The sequence below is a fragment of the Silurus meridionalis genome, chromosome 16 (genome assembly GCF_014805685.1).
Source record: "Silurus meridionalis isolate SWU-2019-XX chromosome 16, ASM1480568v1, whole genome shotgun sequence".
Classification (NCBI taxonomy): Eukaryota; Metazoa; Chordata; class Actinopteri; order Siluriformes; family Siluridae; genus Silurus; species Silurus meridionalis.
This window is the reverse complement of record NC_060899.1, coordinates 15,659,454-15,679,623: the sequence shown is the minus strand read 5'-3', so window position 1 is coordinate 15,679,623 and position 20,170 is coordinate 15,659,454. Positions and strand designations below refer to the sequence as shown.

The following is a 20,170-nucleotide window of genomic DNA, read 5'->3' as shown; positions in this document are numbered from 1 at the left end:
TGTAGTGGTGTATGTTTTGGTGTACTGGTGTATAATTTTGGTGTAGTGGTGTATGTTTTGGTGTAGTGGTGTATGTTTTGGTGTAGTGGTGTATGTTTTGGTGTACTGGTGTATAATCTGGTGTTGTGGTGTATGTTTTGGTGTAGTGGTGTATAATTTTGGTGTACTGGTGTATAATTTTGGTGTAGTGGTGTATTTTGGTGTACCGGTTTATTCTTTAGTGTATTATTTGTGTTATGTTGTATGTTTTGATGTAGTGTTGTATATTTTCTGTGTACTAGTACATTGGTGTATTTCTTGTGTACTCATGTAATTGTGGTGTATTTTTTTGTGTACTGGTATAGTTTCTGGGTTTACTGGTGTATTCTTTGATGTACTGGTGTATTTTTGGGTGTACTTGTGCATTGGTTGGTGTATTTTTAGTGTATATTTTGTTAATGATAGTATTAATAGATCATTTATTTAACACTTAATCCTGTGGAGAAAATGAAATGAAGCATTTATCACAGGGCTGCAAACTGATGGTCAACATTCTGTAGTTAACAAGGAAAATTATTGGAAAATGATCGACTTTAGATTGGGTGTAGTATCTCTTCTCCTCTAGTTGCTTATTCGTTGTTGATTATTCCCAACTAAGAGCGCAGCATGTTTTTATTAGGTGCGTAAATGCCTCCCTATCTACATAATTCAGCGTTCACATTGTCACCGCTCTGATACACACCATTTCATTGTAAAGCTGAGAGTAAACATGATGATCTGGGCTCTAATGGAACCCAGTGTTGATGTTCTCAAGTCGAAGCTGAACCCGAAGTGGTGGTGGATTGCGCCTTTGAAAAGCAGTTGATGCTTTTACAGAAAGCTAATTTACGACTAAAGAGAGACACTTGCCAAAGGTAATTTTATTTTATTTATTTTTTGTCAAAGGTAATTTTTTTTTTCTTCACAGCGAGATGATAAAAAGCCTGCTTGGCTCGGTGACTAATGAAGGACGCAGCACTTGTGTGTGTGAGCACTTCTGCCCAGGAATATCATCAAAGGCTGTGGCGCGTTGAAAATTTCCATTTCTCAACCCTACGTGTTCTAGTCATTAGGCAGGAAGATGCTGCTTTAATCAACAGAGGACTTCAAAGGTGCACATTTCCATGACTAATGTCAGCCTTGTGCTTTTTTTTTTTTTACTCACCTTTTGAAGGCATGTGATAACAGAGTACACGACAAGCTACACAGGCCTCCTACTTAGTTCTGGTACATTTATAATTATTGTGATTAGCGTGGATTATTCTCTAGTCAGCTTTTTCCCTTACTGTAAGTTTTCCTTGCATGGACAGGTTTGGGTCTCCTAGTTCAAGTGAACAATTACATGCACTGGACGTCTTTGGGTGCAGTCTCCTAGTTCACTTGGGCTAGGAGACCCAAACATGTTCCAAGAAGCTCCATGAAGATTTTCTTTATATGGGTTGGAAGTGTGTGGAAGATCTCCTGCTATAGATCTCCAACCCTAGTGGGTTTGATGATTGTGAATGCTGACTGCACCCCAGGCCTCCTCACCTCACCTACATCAGTCCTTAGCAGGTCCTTTACTAAAATCGAATGGAACATCTTCCCAGAAGAGTGGAGTTACGATTACTGTACAGCAGATGGGGAATAAATGTGCTTTTCTTCACAAATCGAGAACTTTAAAGATAGATTTGTACTGTAATTATCAAGAGTCAATGTGCTCATCACCACAGTTTGCATGAACAGTTCTGCATTCAAGTGTTCATTACTAAACACCTCAACAATGATGGAACTGTAATGATGGACATTCGATGTTGAGGATGATAATGAGGTTCCCTTTTGAGTCTGGTTCCTCCTAAGGTTTCTTCCTCATGGAGTATTAAGGAGTTTTTCCTTCACCACTGGCTCGCTCTTTAAGGATAAACGTATAAGGAACAAACTTATGGGCCGTAAATATCTACATTCCAACTTTATATCCTCTACATTTCAGCAGCTATAAACAGTTTATCCCTCAAAAAGATTCGCAGATTGCCAGACTGGAGACTCATTTCATAATTGCTTTTTAGAATTCCTCAGTGCTCTGGTCTTTTTCTTGAGTTCACTGTTAATTGGTGGTTTTATTTATTACACGAATGAATTACAGGCGATTACAGTGACCGCCTTTGTAGAAAAATCAGGGAACATCAGATGACTGCACCGGTGCTGTTAATTAAACTAATGATTTGTTAATTATGCAGATTATCCGTTATTTATGCTAATGGTCAGTTAATTATGCTAATGATCTACATTTTTTGCTCTATTGTGCAAGCGTTAAGCCCTTTATCAGCACTTATAAACTCATCTTGCAGCTTAAAATGTGGCCAAGCATTAATGTCCTCACTCAATTGTAAGAATGAACAGTTGGCTGATGAGTTGAGGGTAAAAAAAAAAGAATAAATGCACAAAAAATCTCACATTTGTTAAAAATAATTCTGCTTGTGCTGTTTTCAGACCCGGAGCATGGAATCACGCTGTAGAGAACAATCGTGCAGAAAACCTGCAATGACAAGCACAAAGTTTCAGCATTTCCCTCCCAGTGCAACACTTTCTTACCCATAAACCACCACCCTCACACATCCTGTGCACACACACACACACACACACACACACACACACACACACACAAACACAGACACACACACAAACAGACAACACAACACCTCGAGTCATCACTCTGTGGGGACACGTAACATAACTTTTTCACACTCTTTGTCGTCCCCCTCCTTGGTTTCCCTGCTGTGAACAGGCGTGTGTGTGTGTGTGTGGAGGCAGAGCCGCTAACGCTCTTTAAGGCTCCTCTGAGACCGAGGAGCAGGACCGAGCCACAGCAGCAACACAGCCAACGCGGCACCACGTCTCTCCGAGCTCTCTGTAGATTTCACGCCACAGTCGAAGTATTAATAACTCCGGGGAAGTTTCAGATTCACCAGATCTGTAGTTTGAAATGGAAAACGGTGTCTGTTTCTCCCACATGAAATGCTGAACCTTTTGATTTGTGATCAGTGAATTGAATTTGGGGATGAAAATAAGTTTTGGGACACCGACAAATGATTATAATAAAATTGAGACAATTTAGTTGTAATATGATTCGGTTTTGTGAAAACACTAAGACCTGGAGATAAACAGGGCACCTCCTTTACTGGGGCTCAGCTTTATCACTGCGGCAAACAGTTCACACGGCCACACCTCTTTCTGTACTTTTTCCGGTATTAAAGCCACACCTACTTTTTTTTAGATTGACAGACCAAGACCACACCTCTTTAATAAAACAGACAGGTATTGAGAGGTCAAGACCTCCTTCACTAGGAGAAGGTACTTAAGGACACCCCTCTCTTACTTGGAGAAAGTTACAAAGACCACACCATCTTCAATAGGATAAAGTCATGCTGGCCAGACCTTCTTCTCTAGAGGAAAGTAATGGAGGCCACGCCTTCTCTAATAGGAAAAAGTAATAAAGGCCATGGCCACTTCAATAGGATAAAGGCCTCACCTTCTTTAAAAAGAGAAAGTCATAAGGGCCACACCTTCTTCACTAAGATAAAGTCATGGAGTCTACACCTTCTTAAATCATAAGGATAAAGTCATTAAGGCCACGCCTTCCTCATTAGCAGAAGGTTCATGCTTCCTACAGAGGTCAGAAGGTAGGCCTCCTTCAGAGGGCCTGACAGAGAAGGCCACTGTATCGAAGCTATAATATTCCTTTTCACTAATGACGAATCTGAAACTTCCAGAGCGATTTATACACCATTAAAACATCTTTAAAGTATCACGATATGATGTATCACTGCAGAGTGCGTCGCCTCCATCGACAGCCAGCTGTCTTCATAACCTTTATTTCAGTGTTGCTGAGACAGATAGATGTTATTACATGGTGTGATAAATGAGCATGACCCCTGCTTATGCCGTCTTGTCCTTGAGGCCACTAGCAGTTCATGACACTCATAACTCCAGTTAAGTGGCTCAGCATGATCCTTGGCTGGTTCTGAAAGGTCTCAACTGTAGGACAGATGATGACTGACCCTGAGTTGATGTTGATCCAGTAATCAGCAGGTTGTCAAGTGTCTCATTTACTGGGAATTGATAAAAACCTGCAGTATGCTGATTGATATTTCTTTTCTGAGATGCAAATTTATTTACTTGCGGAAATAATTGAGGAGGAGCTGTAGGAACTTATCGAGGGTGGCTTATGCATGCGTTTTAACTGCCAGAGTTGTAGAACTTGACCGCTTTTGTTCAATGAACGATGTGTGGATCAGATAGAACTAAGAAGTGATTTCCATCTTTCGTTTATTTACTCGTTGAGATATCCTACCTGACCTGCAAATCAAAGCTGGAGAAGAAGTTGCATACAAATGCATTCTAATTAAAAGTTTAGGTTCCTCTGTAGCATATAATGGTTTTTCAGCTCTGCATAGATTTTCTGCTTGCCTGAGGCTTTGATGTGGGGTGGCACCTGTGTCCAAAACCCCCAGAATCCTGTTGGTTTGGAGAAACTGTGATTATAAAGATTTAATTAATAGTGCAAGATCTCTTGAAACAGATCGATGTAGTGCTCCTTGTGAAGGTTCTTCCAAGTTTAATAGGAGGGATAACGAGAGAACAGCAGGGAGGACTGGATATGATTATTGCATAGCCTTTGATTTTGGGCCATTATTCCCAGATTGCCTTTAAAGCCAGGGGTATACGTCAAATGGCAAAGAAGTTTTGAAGGGTTCATTTCATTTCAAGCAGCATTTCTAATTACCCCAGCCCTCGTATACAAAATGTTCTATTCTTAAATCACAGTTCACAAATTTACAGGCATTACATTCTGTTGTACTCGTTTAGTGCCTTTTTTTGGTTTTGGCTTTGGTCCTGCGCCTCTTGTTCTCTCACTGGCTGATTACCCCGTAGTGTTCACCTGTTTTCTGTTTTTAAACACCTGGCTCTGGATCCAGAAGTTGTGAGTTTATATCCCAGCCACACCAAGCTGGGCCCCTGAGCAAGGCCCCCAACTCCATAGCATCTCAATTGTAAGAACAAACTGACGTTTAATATAACATAAGTGTGAAATATGGCGACGCTGCAACGAGTCTTTCGAGGTGTTTCGAGCGGCACATGCGCTTCAAGAGCGGAAGAACATCGCTGGAAGACAATGAGAGATCAGAAAGATCTTCAATGAGCTCGACCCCCGAAAATGTCAAAACCATTCGGCAACTTGTGCATGATGATCGTCAGAGAACAATCCACATGATCTCACTTAGTCGTGCCACTATCACTTTTCAATATAGATGTCCATGCAATAATATTGCCGTTCTATTCTTCAAATTAAATACCAGTAGATGCATTTGGATACTGCTAAGTATATAGTATAATAATGCAGACATCGACTTGAGAACTCCTGAAATAAATGATTCGAACATCATGTGGGATGCAACAACAAACGGCAGGTAATGCAATCATGCAAATGAGGTGTAAATAGAATTTTGATGAACTCCAAAAACAAAATTATTCTCATTCAATCATTCTCACCACCATGACCCGAAATCCCTCGGTAGGAAAAAAGGGGCGTGTCCTAGCATACTGGTACCCTAACGAATGAACACCTTCCTAATATTTTAAGTCCCCACAGATTTTATTTTGACTCCTTCCTGTGATTTGGTCTAAATATACCCCAGTTGTTTACACCACCAGCAGCAGCTGATGTGTTTCTCTGTCCTTTGTTGGCGTGTTTGTACCCAGTTGTAGACGCTACTGCATGGTTTGAGGGGACACATCAAAGTGTCTCGTTCGCCACTTTGTATTTTCACCAAATAATCCTGAACGAATGGCGACGCTTTTCTGCGTTCTGTCTCAGTTTGGTGTCATGATGTTCGACTGAACTCGCAGCCGTAGCGCTCTGTGCGGAGTGTGTTCAGCATTTTAAACAGGCTTTGAAATGACATCCGGTCGCCTCTGGCATGTCAAGAGCCTTTTCCCTGAAATGAAGTTTTATGGCTTCCTGACTTCGTTAATCCTTCAGTTGGAAAGGATTTAAAACCATGTGCTAATCATGACAGTTCTATTTGTCAGCTCAGTCTGATACGGATCCGATTGCAAAGAACTAAGACTGATCTCGAGCTAAAATAACACCTGGGTATAGGATTAGGGTTGATTTATTTATTTTTTTTATCGGATCTACTCAGATAGAATGTTGGTTATAACCTGTGTGTGATCACTTACTGTGTTCTAAAAAAGCTGGACGGGAAAATCCAAAATCCATTCATTGTATAATGCAAGTAGTTACAAAAAATAATTACAGTCTAATCCAAAATTAGAAGATGCCGATCTGCGAGGATCCCGATCCATCTAGAGCTCTAGGATTCCACCTCATGAAGATTTTGGACTTTAGAGAGGACATTACTCATAATCACACACTCCTGTGATCGTGATATTTCTCACTCTCCGGTACTTGTAATGTTACAATGATTTAGAATCACACTCTTGGTGTCACCCAAATGAGGATGGGTTCCACTTTGACTTTGGTTCCTCTCAAGGTTTCTTCTTCGTACCATCTAAGGGAGTTTTTCCTTTCCACAGTCACCCTAGGCTGCTCATCAGGGATATATACTTATAATTTACTTAATTAAATTGTTGTTCTATCATTAATTGCATTTTGTAAAGCTGTTTCGAGACAATGTCCATTGTGAAAAGAAAAAAACATAATCCAGCACACGAAACTCCCTTATGATAAAGAATCTACGGTTATGTCGGTTTGTCCAGGTGACCCTTTGGTAAGCCCCTCCCCTAAAACAGTGATTAATGGATTGTTGTTTAGCAACTGAAATTTGGCAAACATATATGTTTTGAATGTGACGGCTCGTTCTCCATGCCGGGGCTGAAGGGATCACATCTGGCTGCATCTGCATGACAACATTTAATAAAACTACTTGAAGCCTGATCAGGGCCATGTGCAGGAGTAAGAGTTGTGAAAGAAATACAGGATCGATACAAGTCTCAGTATTAGAGAGGAAATTTCGGCATCGTCTCAGGGACTTGATCGAAATTGTCGATTTGTTCAACTAAGCGTGCAGACGGTTTGGATCATGCTGCAGTCTGAGGCAGTTTGGTGCGTGTAAATAGCAAATAATCCGAAATATTCCCCCTTTGTTTTTCAAGTGTTTTCTGTGTTTTTATGTTATGTTTAAAAGCAAATCATTTGCACTAAAAAGCAGAACGGGATTTTTAAATTTCGTCATCAAGCAGTGACACTTTCAGAACCGCGTTCTCTCGCTAACAGTAGCTAGCGGCAAACAAAAACAATCTGTAGCGTTCATTTGGTTCATGACATGCCTTAATAATAAAAACGTCATACAAACACTTCTCTTTCCTCCATAACTCCATAAGTTTATTTTCTTACTCTACTGTCCTCCTGACTCGTTTCCCCATTTTCCCACAGGTGTTTTGAAGTCATCGCTCTAATTGCATTATCAGGGTCCACGCTCCTCCGGTTCTTGGTTTGACGGTCGTCGTAGGAGAAGTCATACTGCAGGAAAAGGTCTGAAATCCTCCGACCGCTAAAAAATGATCCCAACCGCTGTTAATTTTAGCCTGGAACTATAAGAATCCTTTTGAATTTTTTATATTTGTCTCAGACGACCAAATCGTGGCCAAAATGACACAATGTGCACCTGGATTAAGACACTAAGGGAACTGTGGATCAGAAAGTCATAAATTCAAATCCCAGCACCACCAACCTGCCCCTGCTGGGCCCTTGAGCAAGGCCCTTAACACTCACCTGCTCAGTTGTAAGTCACTCTGGAAAAGGCTGTTTGTCAAATCCTGTAAATTTACACTAGGGTTTGGTGGAGCTGCAGCCGCAAATGTGACTAAATTTGGACTGATTCAGGAGCAGATCCGTGTTAAACCGTATCATTTCCTGATAGCTTTGTAGTTAAAATGTAAAATGCTGCAAGTACCTACTAGTTATGTCATGGCAGTGTGTTATTAACAGGAGGTTATGAGCTGTAAGTGGACTCTCTCTGCAAGGGTAAGCAATTTACAGCACCGCCAAATGCTCATTTGCCCCCTCCCTTCACATTTGCTTAGTTAAACACAGGCCTCCGACTCGTCTTAATGACTTTTTAAAGTCAGCTACGTTCATGTGGAGATTTTTAGGCTCCTCCAGGGAGAGATAGGGATCTGTCTAAAGCGGCACGGCAGATGGTGCGCTTTGCTTCTCGCTGCTTATATTTGCCGTCGTAGTCCGCTGTGTATTAATGAGCTGTGGTACACTTAAGTCCATCATGCTGTGGTTTTCGAGGGAGTAATTGCTCTTAGCGCTCTTGGATCTTGGAAAATTCCTTGTGATCGGATCTTCCAGGAAGCTGACTGACAGCTACGTAGCAGGATGTTTGATCTCTAGCCTGAAACGAAATTTGTGCTAGCGATAGCTTAAACAGCTTGACGTTTAAAGCAAGATTTTCTAAAAGTGGGTGGATCACAATGCAGAGACCAATCTCTCGATTGCTTAGGTGATTCCTCGAAACGATCCTTGGGTGCGCGATGTGGTCATACCTGTCAACATTTGGGTTGCAAAATCCGGGAGACCCTTTGGGTGGGTGTCAAGACTTCAAGATAAGAATTGAAGGGTTGGGTTGTAGGTTGCCAGGTCGAGGTCATAAATGGCTTAAAATTTGTGACCTCGACCAATAATACAAGATCTGGAGACTAGACAATCTCGGAATAAAATAATTATGTGATTATTCATATAATGAGGTTTGGGACATAAAGTGTTCATTAGTTAAACTTTGATATTACAAATTTATCCACTGCTGTTCTTTAAAGGCCACACCCACAAAAGTGAATTAGAATCTCACTTTGTGAATAAGTAGTGCAAATGTATTCTGGGGATAAATGATTGAGATTTGGCAACCCATTTCCTGAGATTTTGGGGTTATATACCTATATGGACTACCTGCATGTTTAGCCAGTAGAATATGGAAAAACATCTGGAGAAGATCATTTCTGGAGAACTGTATCCTTTAGTTTATGTTTTGTTTTTTTGCACAAAATCCCCAGGCAGGAATGTTTATAACATATAATTATCTTCTTTCAGATCCATTTGCATGATTACAAAATAATGAGATGGAAGCTGCATGTTCAAGTGTAAGTGTTTGCTAATTTTTGGTTATAAGAAGATTAAAGAGAATTGTTTTATTCAAAACTAATCAAAGCATTGTTCTGGAGTTTTTTTTAATATACTAAAACTCAGACTTAAGTATTCAGACTTTTTTTTGACTATATGTGGTTTTTCTCCAAACTGTTGGAGGAACACAATTGTTTGATAGTAAATTTGTTTAAAAACCATTGATCTGATCGTTTTTACACCCCGGTATAAAGATAAAAAGTGGAACATCTCTACAATTGGAGTAAGACTGAGTTTAGACGATGCATGTTCGTTGCAGCATGACATCGAGTTTTATACTCAGTTGTGTTTAGTTTAATTGGGAGAATAATAATGAGGAGGGTTTTATATAAGGATTATTCATTGAAGTATTCACCATGCTGTCTGGACCTCTTCTGTTCTTTTGTACTGACCACTAAAGCCTGGTTTAATACCTGCTTTTAAGGGCACTTTCACACCTATTAGTGTGTTTGTCGAGTCTGAATAAGAGCAAATTGATACCTTAGGTTTGTTTGCTATCTGGTTTAGTTTAGAGCTCGGTTAGAAAACTGTCTGTGTAGAGCTTTGGCTTTACACCTTTATTATTTCATTATTGGTCATGTTAGTTTTCAAGAGTCTCATCGCACTTGTTTTTGTTCCGTCTTTCCAATATGGATTCGGGAAAATCAGTCACACAGACACCAGGACGTCGGCGATCGGCAAAAACCCATACCGATAGTTTTTCCGTGTTTTGGAAATTCTCATTCAATTGACATCAGGAGAGTGGAGTCTAGAGGCGAATCACTGATGTTTTTACACATGAGACTGCGTGCTGCACGGAGAGCACATTTCTTATTTATAATTTACTAATACTTTACTAATAATTAATATATTCATATTTATTTCATTTAGCATATGATTCAGTACTTTTTTATGTTTTATGTTTGTAATGAAGTTTAGTATTATTTTACATGGAGTGTCATGAATTATGTTTGTTTGTTGATCAATAATTATCGGCAAGAACGATCCAACCTCTTTATCAGTACAATCCACTATCGGTCGACCTCTAATATTGTGTTACAAATCAGTGCACGATGTACAAAAACATTGTTGAAGGTCACACTTGGTACAAACGTACCATATCATAAAGACATAACAGTCGCAACATGATGGTATGCAACAAAAGGTAATAATAAGGAGTCTCACACACACACTAGGTAAATAACTGGTAGAATAACTCAATAAGTGATTTGGAGGATTACATAGCGTTGCTCCTGTTTATTCTGAAAGAATCACATTCTATAAAAATAATTAACGGTAAACAAAAGGCACTGAAGCACAAAAATCACTGAGCGTGGAGAACACAGAACTGACCCTGAACAAACGCTTAGCTCATTACGTATAGAAAGAATTGAAACAGTTGTTGTGCCACATCCTGTGTTTGTCTGTCTTTCTATCTTACCTTCACTTGGAGTCTCCAGAGCACCTTTCATTTTTGCAGTTTGGTGTTTAGCAGCTCATTTTAGGAGCTAGCATTTAGAGAACAAATGCGGTGTGAGGTGATTCGCACTAGAGTTCACTAGGAAGTGGACCGAGACCACCTCGTCCATTTGTCTGGGTCCATGAATACCACAGCTGATGAAAAACCCACCAAGTCCTTTAAACACTGTGTATATAAAAACAACTGATATAAATGTAATCATCTGCAGTTATCTATCTGTAGTGTAACAAAGTTGTTGGTGTGTTTCCAATTTGTTTTTTTTTTTTCTCTTCCTGGTTTAGATGTTTTCGTCTTACCCTTTAATTGTTTAATGGTGAGGTAAGACCTCATCTTAGCTCTGATTTCATGTACATTCCTGATAAAGAGGGGAAGGTTTGGAGGTCTGAACGCATCGTGTAAAAATCCTGTGTATGAATTACAAGCGGTACAATTGGTAGGCTTGGTGTAATCCTTTTTTACAGCACAATCAGGCTGCCAAGTCATCAACGTAAAGAGACTCTTCTGAAAAGCAAATTGGACAGCTAGCAGTTGTGAGATTCTTCCGCGTGTGAATAATTTGCAACGACTTCCATTAATTTTAATTAAACAAAACACTCTTTTCTGCTCCAGCAGCTAAATTTGCAATTATTATCATCCATTATCGGTGTGCCTCATAGATGAAAAGTAATCCTTTGGTATTACTTCAGATTTGTTGGTGAGATTATTGGTGATTTTTTTGTTACTTCTTAGATTTTTGCTGCGGTTAATTTATAATTGCAGCTCGAAACTAGAAAAAACAGCGACTGTATATGTTTCATTTTTCTTTTGGATTGGCTGACAATTTTATATTGATTTGATGGTAAGAATTATGTACCCCCTATTTGCCTCATGTAATTACTTTGCAGGTTTAGATAAGTCGATTAACAAATTTATGGCTAGTCAGTGTTCCAGTGCAGAACTCATTTTATCCTCGAATATCCAAGGTCACACCGAACCGACTTGTTTCCTTTAAGCTGTGAGGCCTTGACACATTCTAAATGAGCGTTGGTATCAGTCGGCACTCAGATAGCCCCGTTTTATGTCACGTGCTAAGCTGTGGTGTTTGCGGCGATTGATCTGGAGGTTAGGCAGATGCTAGCTGAATGTTAACGAGTCTCTGAGCCTCTCTGACGGCCTTGTGAGTCATCTGTGAAGCTGCACCGCTCCAGCCCCATTGAGGCAGTGCAGTACAGCCACGACCGAGCACGAGCTGTGCTTGGCATGCTAATGGGCTGCTTTGTGACTAGCGCTGATGGTGTGAGAGAGAATGCCACTGATTTTGTGAATGGGGCTTTGCGAGACTGCAGCTGGGAACGGGTGCTGATGATTCTGTCAGCGTCACCGGCAATTCAGGCTTCTAGATAAACGCCGCTTGTGCATGAATTACAGCTGGCTGAATGGGTAGCAAAAGATGGAGGAGGGGAGGAAGCGAGGCAAGCTGTGAATGACATTCAGAAATATTGTAGGCCGAGATGCCACACTGAGGGAACTGTGCGATGCCAGTATGAAAGTGTAATGTAAGTATTAAGAGTCTCTGATTGGTTCAATAACACCGCATGCAGCAAACACACTCGCTTTGCATAGTCACTGAATCTTCTCTGGCTTTTAGATCGGCTCTGAGCAAATACATAGATCATCAAAATATGATAGCATGACCTTACATGTAATTCTTTCTGTTCTTGCCAAATGTTCTAGAAATACCTCTCTAAGAAAGGTTTGTTTGTTTTTCCACCAGGTGGCACCCTCCAGGCCTGTAGACTCACACGAGCAGAGATCATGTTCTAAAAGGGAACAACCATGAAAAGCATAGGGGCCAGCCACGCTCGTCACTTGTCGGACTCCTGCATGCCTGTGGCAGGTCCTCAGGAGCCAATATGCCCCTTGACCCCAGACCCTCATGGGGCATACCTCTTAAGCCCCACTATCGGCCATTATGGCACTATGGACCCCCACATGCACCACTTCCCTCCAGCAAGCCCCATCACTCTGCAGTCCGATTGCCTGCTGCCACTAAACAACCAGCTGACCACCAGCAACACCTTCCCTCGCTTCCAGTTTCCCTCGCAGGTCAATCAGACCGAGTACACTCAGGTAGGAAATTGAAGAGATGAATAAAATTGTGGGAGAAGTTGTTTGCTTCCAGCAGATACTAAAAAAAGATTAGTGCACCTGCTATTGTTATTTGTATTTGCAACTGTTTAGAACAAATGTATTTGCTCATTCTGAATAATGTATTCATATTGGCTTCCATCCCTTGAATATAAAGTGTGTTCATGTATTCACTGAAAATATGATTGATGATTACCATAAATGAAGTATTCACAGGTAGGACCCACAAAAAAATCATTTGTAAAATGTCTTTATTTTGCCTTCAATTCTAATACAGTATATATACCATAGAGCAGCAGTTCCTGGCCCAGTCCTATGGGACTACACATTGTGTGTTTATTTCTTTCTCCCTCTGCATTTGACCAGGTTAATTTGCAGTTTATTACCAGGCTCGGCAGCAGAAATAGAACAGAAACCTGGACTTGAATTTCCCCAAAGATTGAGTTCAGATCTGAAATACTGTGTGTAGCTGAATCCAGCAGGTCTAAAATTTTCTGCCTCGTTGCAGCAGGGTTGCGTGTCTCAGACGGCATCTCGCACGGGCACCCTCACCACCTCTGCGTCTATGGGAATGGGCTTAGGTCTCGGCCTCGCGGTTCCACCTATGATCAGCAGCGGCACGGCAACGATTTCCTCCGCTGCGGCAGCCAAGATGAACCGCATCCCGACTGGACTGTTGGACCAGCTGGAACACCACGGTCCACTGCAACGCGATGGCTTTAGTACGCTTCAGTTCCATAGGCGGAGTCGTGGCACCAAGCAGCGCAGTGAGAGCCCTGGTCGCATCCGCAACCTGGTGCACTCTGTCCAAAAACTGTTCTCCAAGACTCAGTCTATGGAGGCCTCGGGCGCTAAAGGGACTGTGCAGGGAGCCGATGGCACCAAGGCCACACGGCGGTCTAAGAGTAAAGACCGTGCTAAGACAGAGGGTGCCAAAAAAAGAGGACGGCCCAACCTCTCCGGGTTCTGGAGCTCGGATGATGCACTGGAGGATGAAGCAACGACTCAAGAGGCAACTGGTCCAGTGGCTGTAGCTTATCGTAACCCACTGAGCATGATGACGCTGGGCAGGGCAGTGTCCGACAGCCAGGCGCCTGCCAGAACCCAAGTACAGGGCTATAATACCATTGCTGCTCATCGTTCACTCAAGCCCTCCAAAAGCAGCGGAGAGCTAAAAACCCAGACAATGACCTCAACCGGTGGACCAGCAGGGGATGGTACACTGGCAAAAAGAGGCTCGTGGTCAACACTAACTCTGAGCCAGGCTCGGCAGGTGCTGCAGAAAGGCACGGCTACAGTGAACAGGACACTGCTCAAGTCTAAGTCCTACCACCAAGACCTGACATCCAACTTCCTACAGGTAAAACTGGCAGAAAAAAACCCCGAATGAGCAAGATATAAATGAAAACATTAAACATAAACTAGGAAAGTTTATGTAATGAGAAAGTGAATATGCATCATAGTGAAAGGTCCTGTACCTAAAGATATGCTACATTTTCAGAAATTCATCCTAATAAATAGACGTTTAAAGGAAATCATTTGGAAAATGCGCTGTCTAAATCCCAATTGGTAATCAAATTTCATACAGAGTTAAACGTTCTCCCCACAGAATTAAAAGGCTTTTAACTGCACTCAAATCTGCAGGAATTCATTCAACATTGAACATTAGCTTTTTTAATCTGAAGCCCTTTGGGAATTGGAGCACTATTAAAGCGAGCGTCTCAGATATTACTCTGTTCTGGAATTACCCCAGGTTCCTGTTGGGGATTGGAGTGTAACAACGGGTAAGGGGGCAGGAGTGGGAGTAGCAGGGGAGATCCCATGCAGGAGAATGCGCAGTGGCAGCTATGTCAAAGCCATGGGAGATCCCGAGGACAGCGAACGGTCCGACAGCCCTCCCTCACCAAAACCCTCGCCAAAAACAGCCGCTCGACGCCAGAGCTACCTAAAGGCCACGCAACAGTCTCTCAGTGAACAACAACCGCCTCTGCCACCTCGCAAGTGAGTGAACACACACACCTTTTTACAAAAACAACACAATGTTTGTAAGTTACATATTCCATGCATGTTTATTTCTGCCAATAAAAAGACACAAAAAAGTATTTTTGTACTAAATACCGGAAGCTCCAAAATGTTATCCTGCACTGCTTCATGTACACTGTTCGTGTCTTATCATTGCTAATTGGATGTCGACCGATACTGGATATCTCGGTTGGACCGTACTTGCCGATAACCTTTTAATCATCGATAGTTTTTGAAATGGATACTGGATAAAACAAACATAACACTCCGTTTAAAATGATAGTGAACTTCATTACAAAACTAAAAAATAAATACATTACTGGATCATGAAAACGTGCTCAATGAAATAAAAACATTTAAATATGCAAAATTGCAGTCTGTCTTTGTTTTTAACTTCACAACACAGCAAAAGATGTGTTTGTCTTGTAATTCAGCAAAGCAGCTAGTGCGACTCTCTGTATGCTAACAGTACTGGTGACAGTATTTTAGTATTTTATTTTAATTTCAAGGGTTGTATATTTCTAAACGTGACATAAAAAAAAAATAATACATTTGAATTTTTCCTACCTCACTGAACATCACCCAGGAGTACAGTGGTATACAAATGATCCCAAGTCACCCTCAATATCCTCTTATACTCTCCTGTTGTACATGTTAGTGATATTTTTATCCACCACATGACTACATGAGTATGCTTTACCAATGTTGAGCTGACCGGCAAATGGGAAAGGGGGAGTGACTGAACTGAGAAAAGCAGCATGAAGAACAAGCCGAGCAAAACCCATACAGGAAACCAGCATGGTGGAGTCTATTTTTGAGCCAGAACCTCAGAGAGGATTTACTAGAAGCCCTGCAAAGCTTCAATCCTCAGCTTCTTTGTAAAATATTAATGTGATTTGGTCATTCTGGATATTAAAGGGCATCTAATATACTTGTACATCTTTAAGTCTTCCAGGACCAATCAATCTTCTCAATAATTCTACTTAAATCCAAGTTTTATTTTATTTAGAAAAAGTTTCATGGACTATATTTCTGGTGATTCCACTGACATTTATTTTCAGTCCCACATGGGTCAATCGAGGTTGAGGGTTGCCTGATGTAGAAACCAAAGGCATCTTAAAAAAAATAAATAAAACTACCAGGTCCAATGCACATAACTAGAATCAAATCAATATACATTTGTTTGAAAGTGGAAGGTTCTTTGTTTTTGATAACGATCCACCTCCCCCTTCCGACCCCGTCCCTACTCGACTCGCTGACAGACACCGCTTGTGCCCATTCACGTGGGAGCAGTACGGGGTGGCATGGGCTCCTCTACAGAATGCTTACTCCATGCAGCACCTGGCAAGGTCAGTGGCACAGAACGACTCGAGAATCACCCGAGCACCACCCGGGCACCACCCGAGCAAAGCCATATATCCTCCCTGATGCCACCTAACCACTCTAACCGCTAGGGCCATGGCTTTATCCTGATTCCCCACAATACTCACTTTCTTGCTCATTTAACTCTCCTACTGCTGGAATGGAATAAAACAGAAGAAAATGGCTGCATTCAGATGCGGCCATTAATTAGTGTTGGGATTTTTTTCAAGCAAGTGACAATTGAAATAAAATTTTTAAATACACTCCCTGAAAATATCTTCATTTAGCTTCTGTATATGATCAATGTTCAGTATTAAGAAAAAGGAGAGAATCGGAATGGTCATTAATTCTCAACCCTGGTCCAGGAACTAGTCCACCTGATCCGACTAATCCCAGGTGCACACTGCGATTTTTAATAGTCCTTGCGAGTGTTGCTTGCCAGACTTTATAAACGTGATCCATGTCACAATGTAGGATCTCAGTGGACATAACATCAGACTCCACGATAGTCAAAAACTGCCGCACACAAGAAGTTTTACATCAACAATTCTTGACACTTTCAGACCCGCGTTCTCTCGCTAATGCTATCGGGCAGCAAAGTGTTCGTTTAGTTTATGATATGCCTGAGGTTTATTACTTGTGACACTGATTCTGTAACTGCTTATTCTCAGTCATCAAATGCTTAGAAAACTAAAAGCCTTTATAAGAACCAATTCTTACAGTCCATTTCATCAAGAATGGTGCAATGTGAAAAGGCTTCAATTTAAGTGGCTCAGAAAATTGCATTAATAAAACAAACTAGACCCCAAACAGACTAGACCCCAACCAGATGTACAAGTTCTGTTGGACCAGCGTTAGGACTCACTGACTATGATCACAACTACACATTGTTTCTCTCATATTAAATGTGTACAGCTTGCTAACTAACTGGTTTCATGTGACCTTCCTTTCCAACCCAGATCAGACCTAATTTGGTCCACTTACTTCCTTCCTGACACACGGCTATTAACCACTCACCCAGTGCACAGGGCAGAGGAAACACCGCAATTGACCAGGAAATGACTAATGCTAGAACTTAGGACCTCATGAACTTACTTGGTCAGACAGATAGCGAAGATCTCCTCTGTGCTGTTGCTCTTATTCATTTCTGCATGTGCAACAGGCCTAAAGCCCAGTCAGGAATTGCTACCTGTGAGCCTTCAGGTATAATTCAGCAATTCCTGGTCGAGGCTTTCATTAATCCAATAAAACTTCTGGTGATCTGATTTCTTTCTCTGCTCCTGCTTGGTAAAGCTGGACAACATCTCTTTGTAAAATTCAGACCGTCCTTCTGTTTCTCCTGCTCTCCTCTATCTAACCTCATCCTTTTTCCTTTTCTCCCTTCTGCCCCCTTCTCCTTCCACACACATCCATCTCCCTTATCTTTTCATGTACTGCTTTATCCTCTCTTTGTCATCCTTTGCTCTTCTCCTGGCTGTATTCTTTCTTACTTCCTGTTCCAATGTCTTGTCTCACAGCTTCTTGCCATCTCTGCGAGAACTCACCACCAACCGCAGCCTGGATAATCTGGACTGTCTGGTGGGGCAGAGCGATTCTCAGCCTTGGGACAGAGAAGGAAACTTCGCTCATGGCTCCTCCACACTCGGGCGGAGTTCTGGCATTAGCCAGGTCAGATCTCTGGCGCTTTCTCTCACCCTAGTTTGCTTTTGTCACACACACCCACACACACACTTGGACTTCACAATGGTTACAATGTTCCTTACACAAATTCAGATTGTTTGAAAGGCAAAAAAAAATTTTTTTTTACTTCGCTAACCTTTTATAAATGGGGTATATGAAGACGCATGGAATCTCCATAATTGAGGCTGATGCGATTAACATCTCGATGCGTAGCCAACGATATGACACGTTTAATTTACATATGAAGCAGCTACCGATTCACCTCTATTACCCGATTTCCATTCAGTTCTATTCAACACAATATGATGCAATGGAATTCAATATGATGCAGTTTATCTAGATTTTTTTTGGTTCAGACAAACAGCAAATCATCAATCCCTTACCATCCCTAATTCATATGCAACAAGCAAGTCCAAAATCTGGACTGTTTTTTCTCTAAATAAACCCAGTCATAATAGAAACTCCTTCATGTGTTTAATGTGGTTTGGTCATGTGGTTTATATTATACTCTGGCCGTATCCTGGTTTTGTGTACAATAGATGGAAGGATTTTCATCTTTTGTATTCCTTTGTGTCACCTTTAACTTCATCCCCTCACATCAGGAGCTGCATTCCCATTATCTCTCAGTGCAATGGGAAACGTTGCCCACTGGTTGGACAAACAGAAATGAAGCGTCTCTTGCTTTTTTCTGGTTTGTGCAGAGCAGTTGCTATAGCCATTTTCCCAGCAGTTTCCCTTTTGTGCTCGGTCGTGGTTGCCTTTTGTGCTCAGGTACAGACAGGAATGTGTGAAGATGAGCTCGATTTTCTGACAAACCGCACTTTGAATTGGCCTTAATTAGATTCGATTTTCAGCTTCACCTCCTTTAAGCAGATTTGTAGGTTCACCGCATGATTTTTTGAAAATCACGGCTTGACATTGAACTGAACGGTTTGTAGCCCTGACTAGGCGTTTCTGTGTCTCTCAAAGACACAGCTGTGGGACCACTCTTCAGCGCTTGCACCAAAATTCGTTTTATTCCTTTTATACCACAGCAAAATGCCAACCATTTTCAATTTCATTTTTTATTCATTGAAACGTCACTTTTTAATTTTTTTTTGTACATTTCATGATTTTTATGGTTTTATACTAAGAGGTGGTATCAAAAGGTTTGAAGATTCGGTCTGTTTCCAATTAAGTACTTTATCTGCGTTTCCACCTGCATTATCACCTTCAAAATAGGCCCCTTGCACAGCAATACAGCGCTCTCCCAGCGTTCTTCTGGATGTGTCCTGAAAGTCTGGATGTGTTTTGGAAGTCTTCTTTGCCCCTCTCCCATCCTTGGATCTGCCCACTTCATCCCAGCATGCCTCTAGATGAAGTTCTCTCTCAATTGAAGGCCACTCTGTTCAACTGGGGATGTTCCACATCAACTCCTTGGGGATCCATGAAATTACGGAGTAAGAGCAGGAGCTTTGAGGATGGATTTGGATTTGGACTGTAGTTAATTTCAACACTCTGCTACATTGACTCAAGACTACAGTTTGCATCTGATCACAATCAATCCACACCTCAACATCGTTTATCTGTAATAAATAGACATTTGGTGTATAGATATAAATACAGTATATAGACATAAGTATTTCACACCCGATTTTTGCAGGCCATATGTGGTTCCTTCCCAAACTGTTACCACAAAGTTGTACACACAATTAAATCAGATGGCTTTGGATGCAGGATGATCCTTCACTTGAAGTAGGACACCCAAACTTGTTCCAGCATGACAATGCTCCTGTGCACACAGCCTGTTCCATGAAGATATGCTTTCCATGGGTTGGAAATGTGTGAAAGATCTCCTGCTATAGAGCTCCAACCCTATTAAACAGAATGAATGTGAACGCTGACTGCACCCCAGACTTCTTCACCTTCTCACCTACAACAGACTTTACTAACACATTTATGACTGAAGGAATCGCAACAAAATCTAAGTGAAACATCTTCTCAGATGAGTGGAGATTATTATAACAGCAGAACAGGATGTTAAAGGTTTCACATAGCAATTTTAAAAAACAAAAAATGATTTCTCATGGGGAAATTCCTCTACCTGGTGTCCACCTCAGATTCCCATCAGATTTTCTTTTCATTTATAATTATTATCTCATCCTGTTTTTTTTTCACATCCAGATGGACCCAAGCTGTCTGTGCTCGGCGGCTTACGGCCACATGGACTCGCAGGCGGTGGAGGCTCTGGACCTGACGGCGCCGAGCTGCTTCCGCTCGCGCAGCCACAGCTACCTGCGTGCCATCCAGGCCGGCTGCTCTCAGGACGACGACTCGGA

The 20,170-nt window shown here is 41.5% G+C and overlaps 1 protein-coding gene across 7 annotated transcripts in view; it reads left to right on the top strand.

Moving 5' to 3' along the window:
- dlgap4a (discs, large (Drosophila) homolog-associated protein 4a) overlaps positions 1-20,170 on the top strand; it is an 80,259-nt gene that overhangs the window by 45,567 nt on the left and 14,522 nt on the right. For 3 of the 7 annotated variants that reach the window (XM_046869181.1, XM_046869182.1, XM_046869186.1), the window contains 6 exons: positions 12,415-12,770; positions 13,297-14,148; positions 14,542-14,789; positions 16,073-16,159; positions 17,690-17,840; positions 20,016-20,170. The exon at positions 20,016-20,170 is cut by the window's right edge and continues 41 nt beyond it. In XM_046869181.1, coding sequence (XP_046725137.1) covers positions 12,477-12,770; positions 13,297-14,148; positions 14,542-14,789; positions 16,073-16,159; positions 17,690-17,840; positions 20,016-20,170 — 1,787 coding nt within the window. In that variant the 5' untranslated portion in view covers positions 12,415-12,476. Of the gene's footprint in view, positions 1-11,977; positions 12,197-12,414; positions 12,771-13,296; positions 14,149-14,541; positions 14,790-16,072; positions 16,160-17,689; positions 17,841-20,015 lie in introns of those variants that run through there. The other 4 variants (XM_046869180.1, XM_046869183.1, XM_046869185.1 and 1 more) reach the window with 4 other exon arrangements.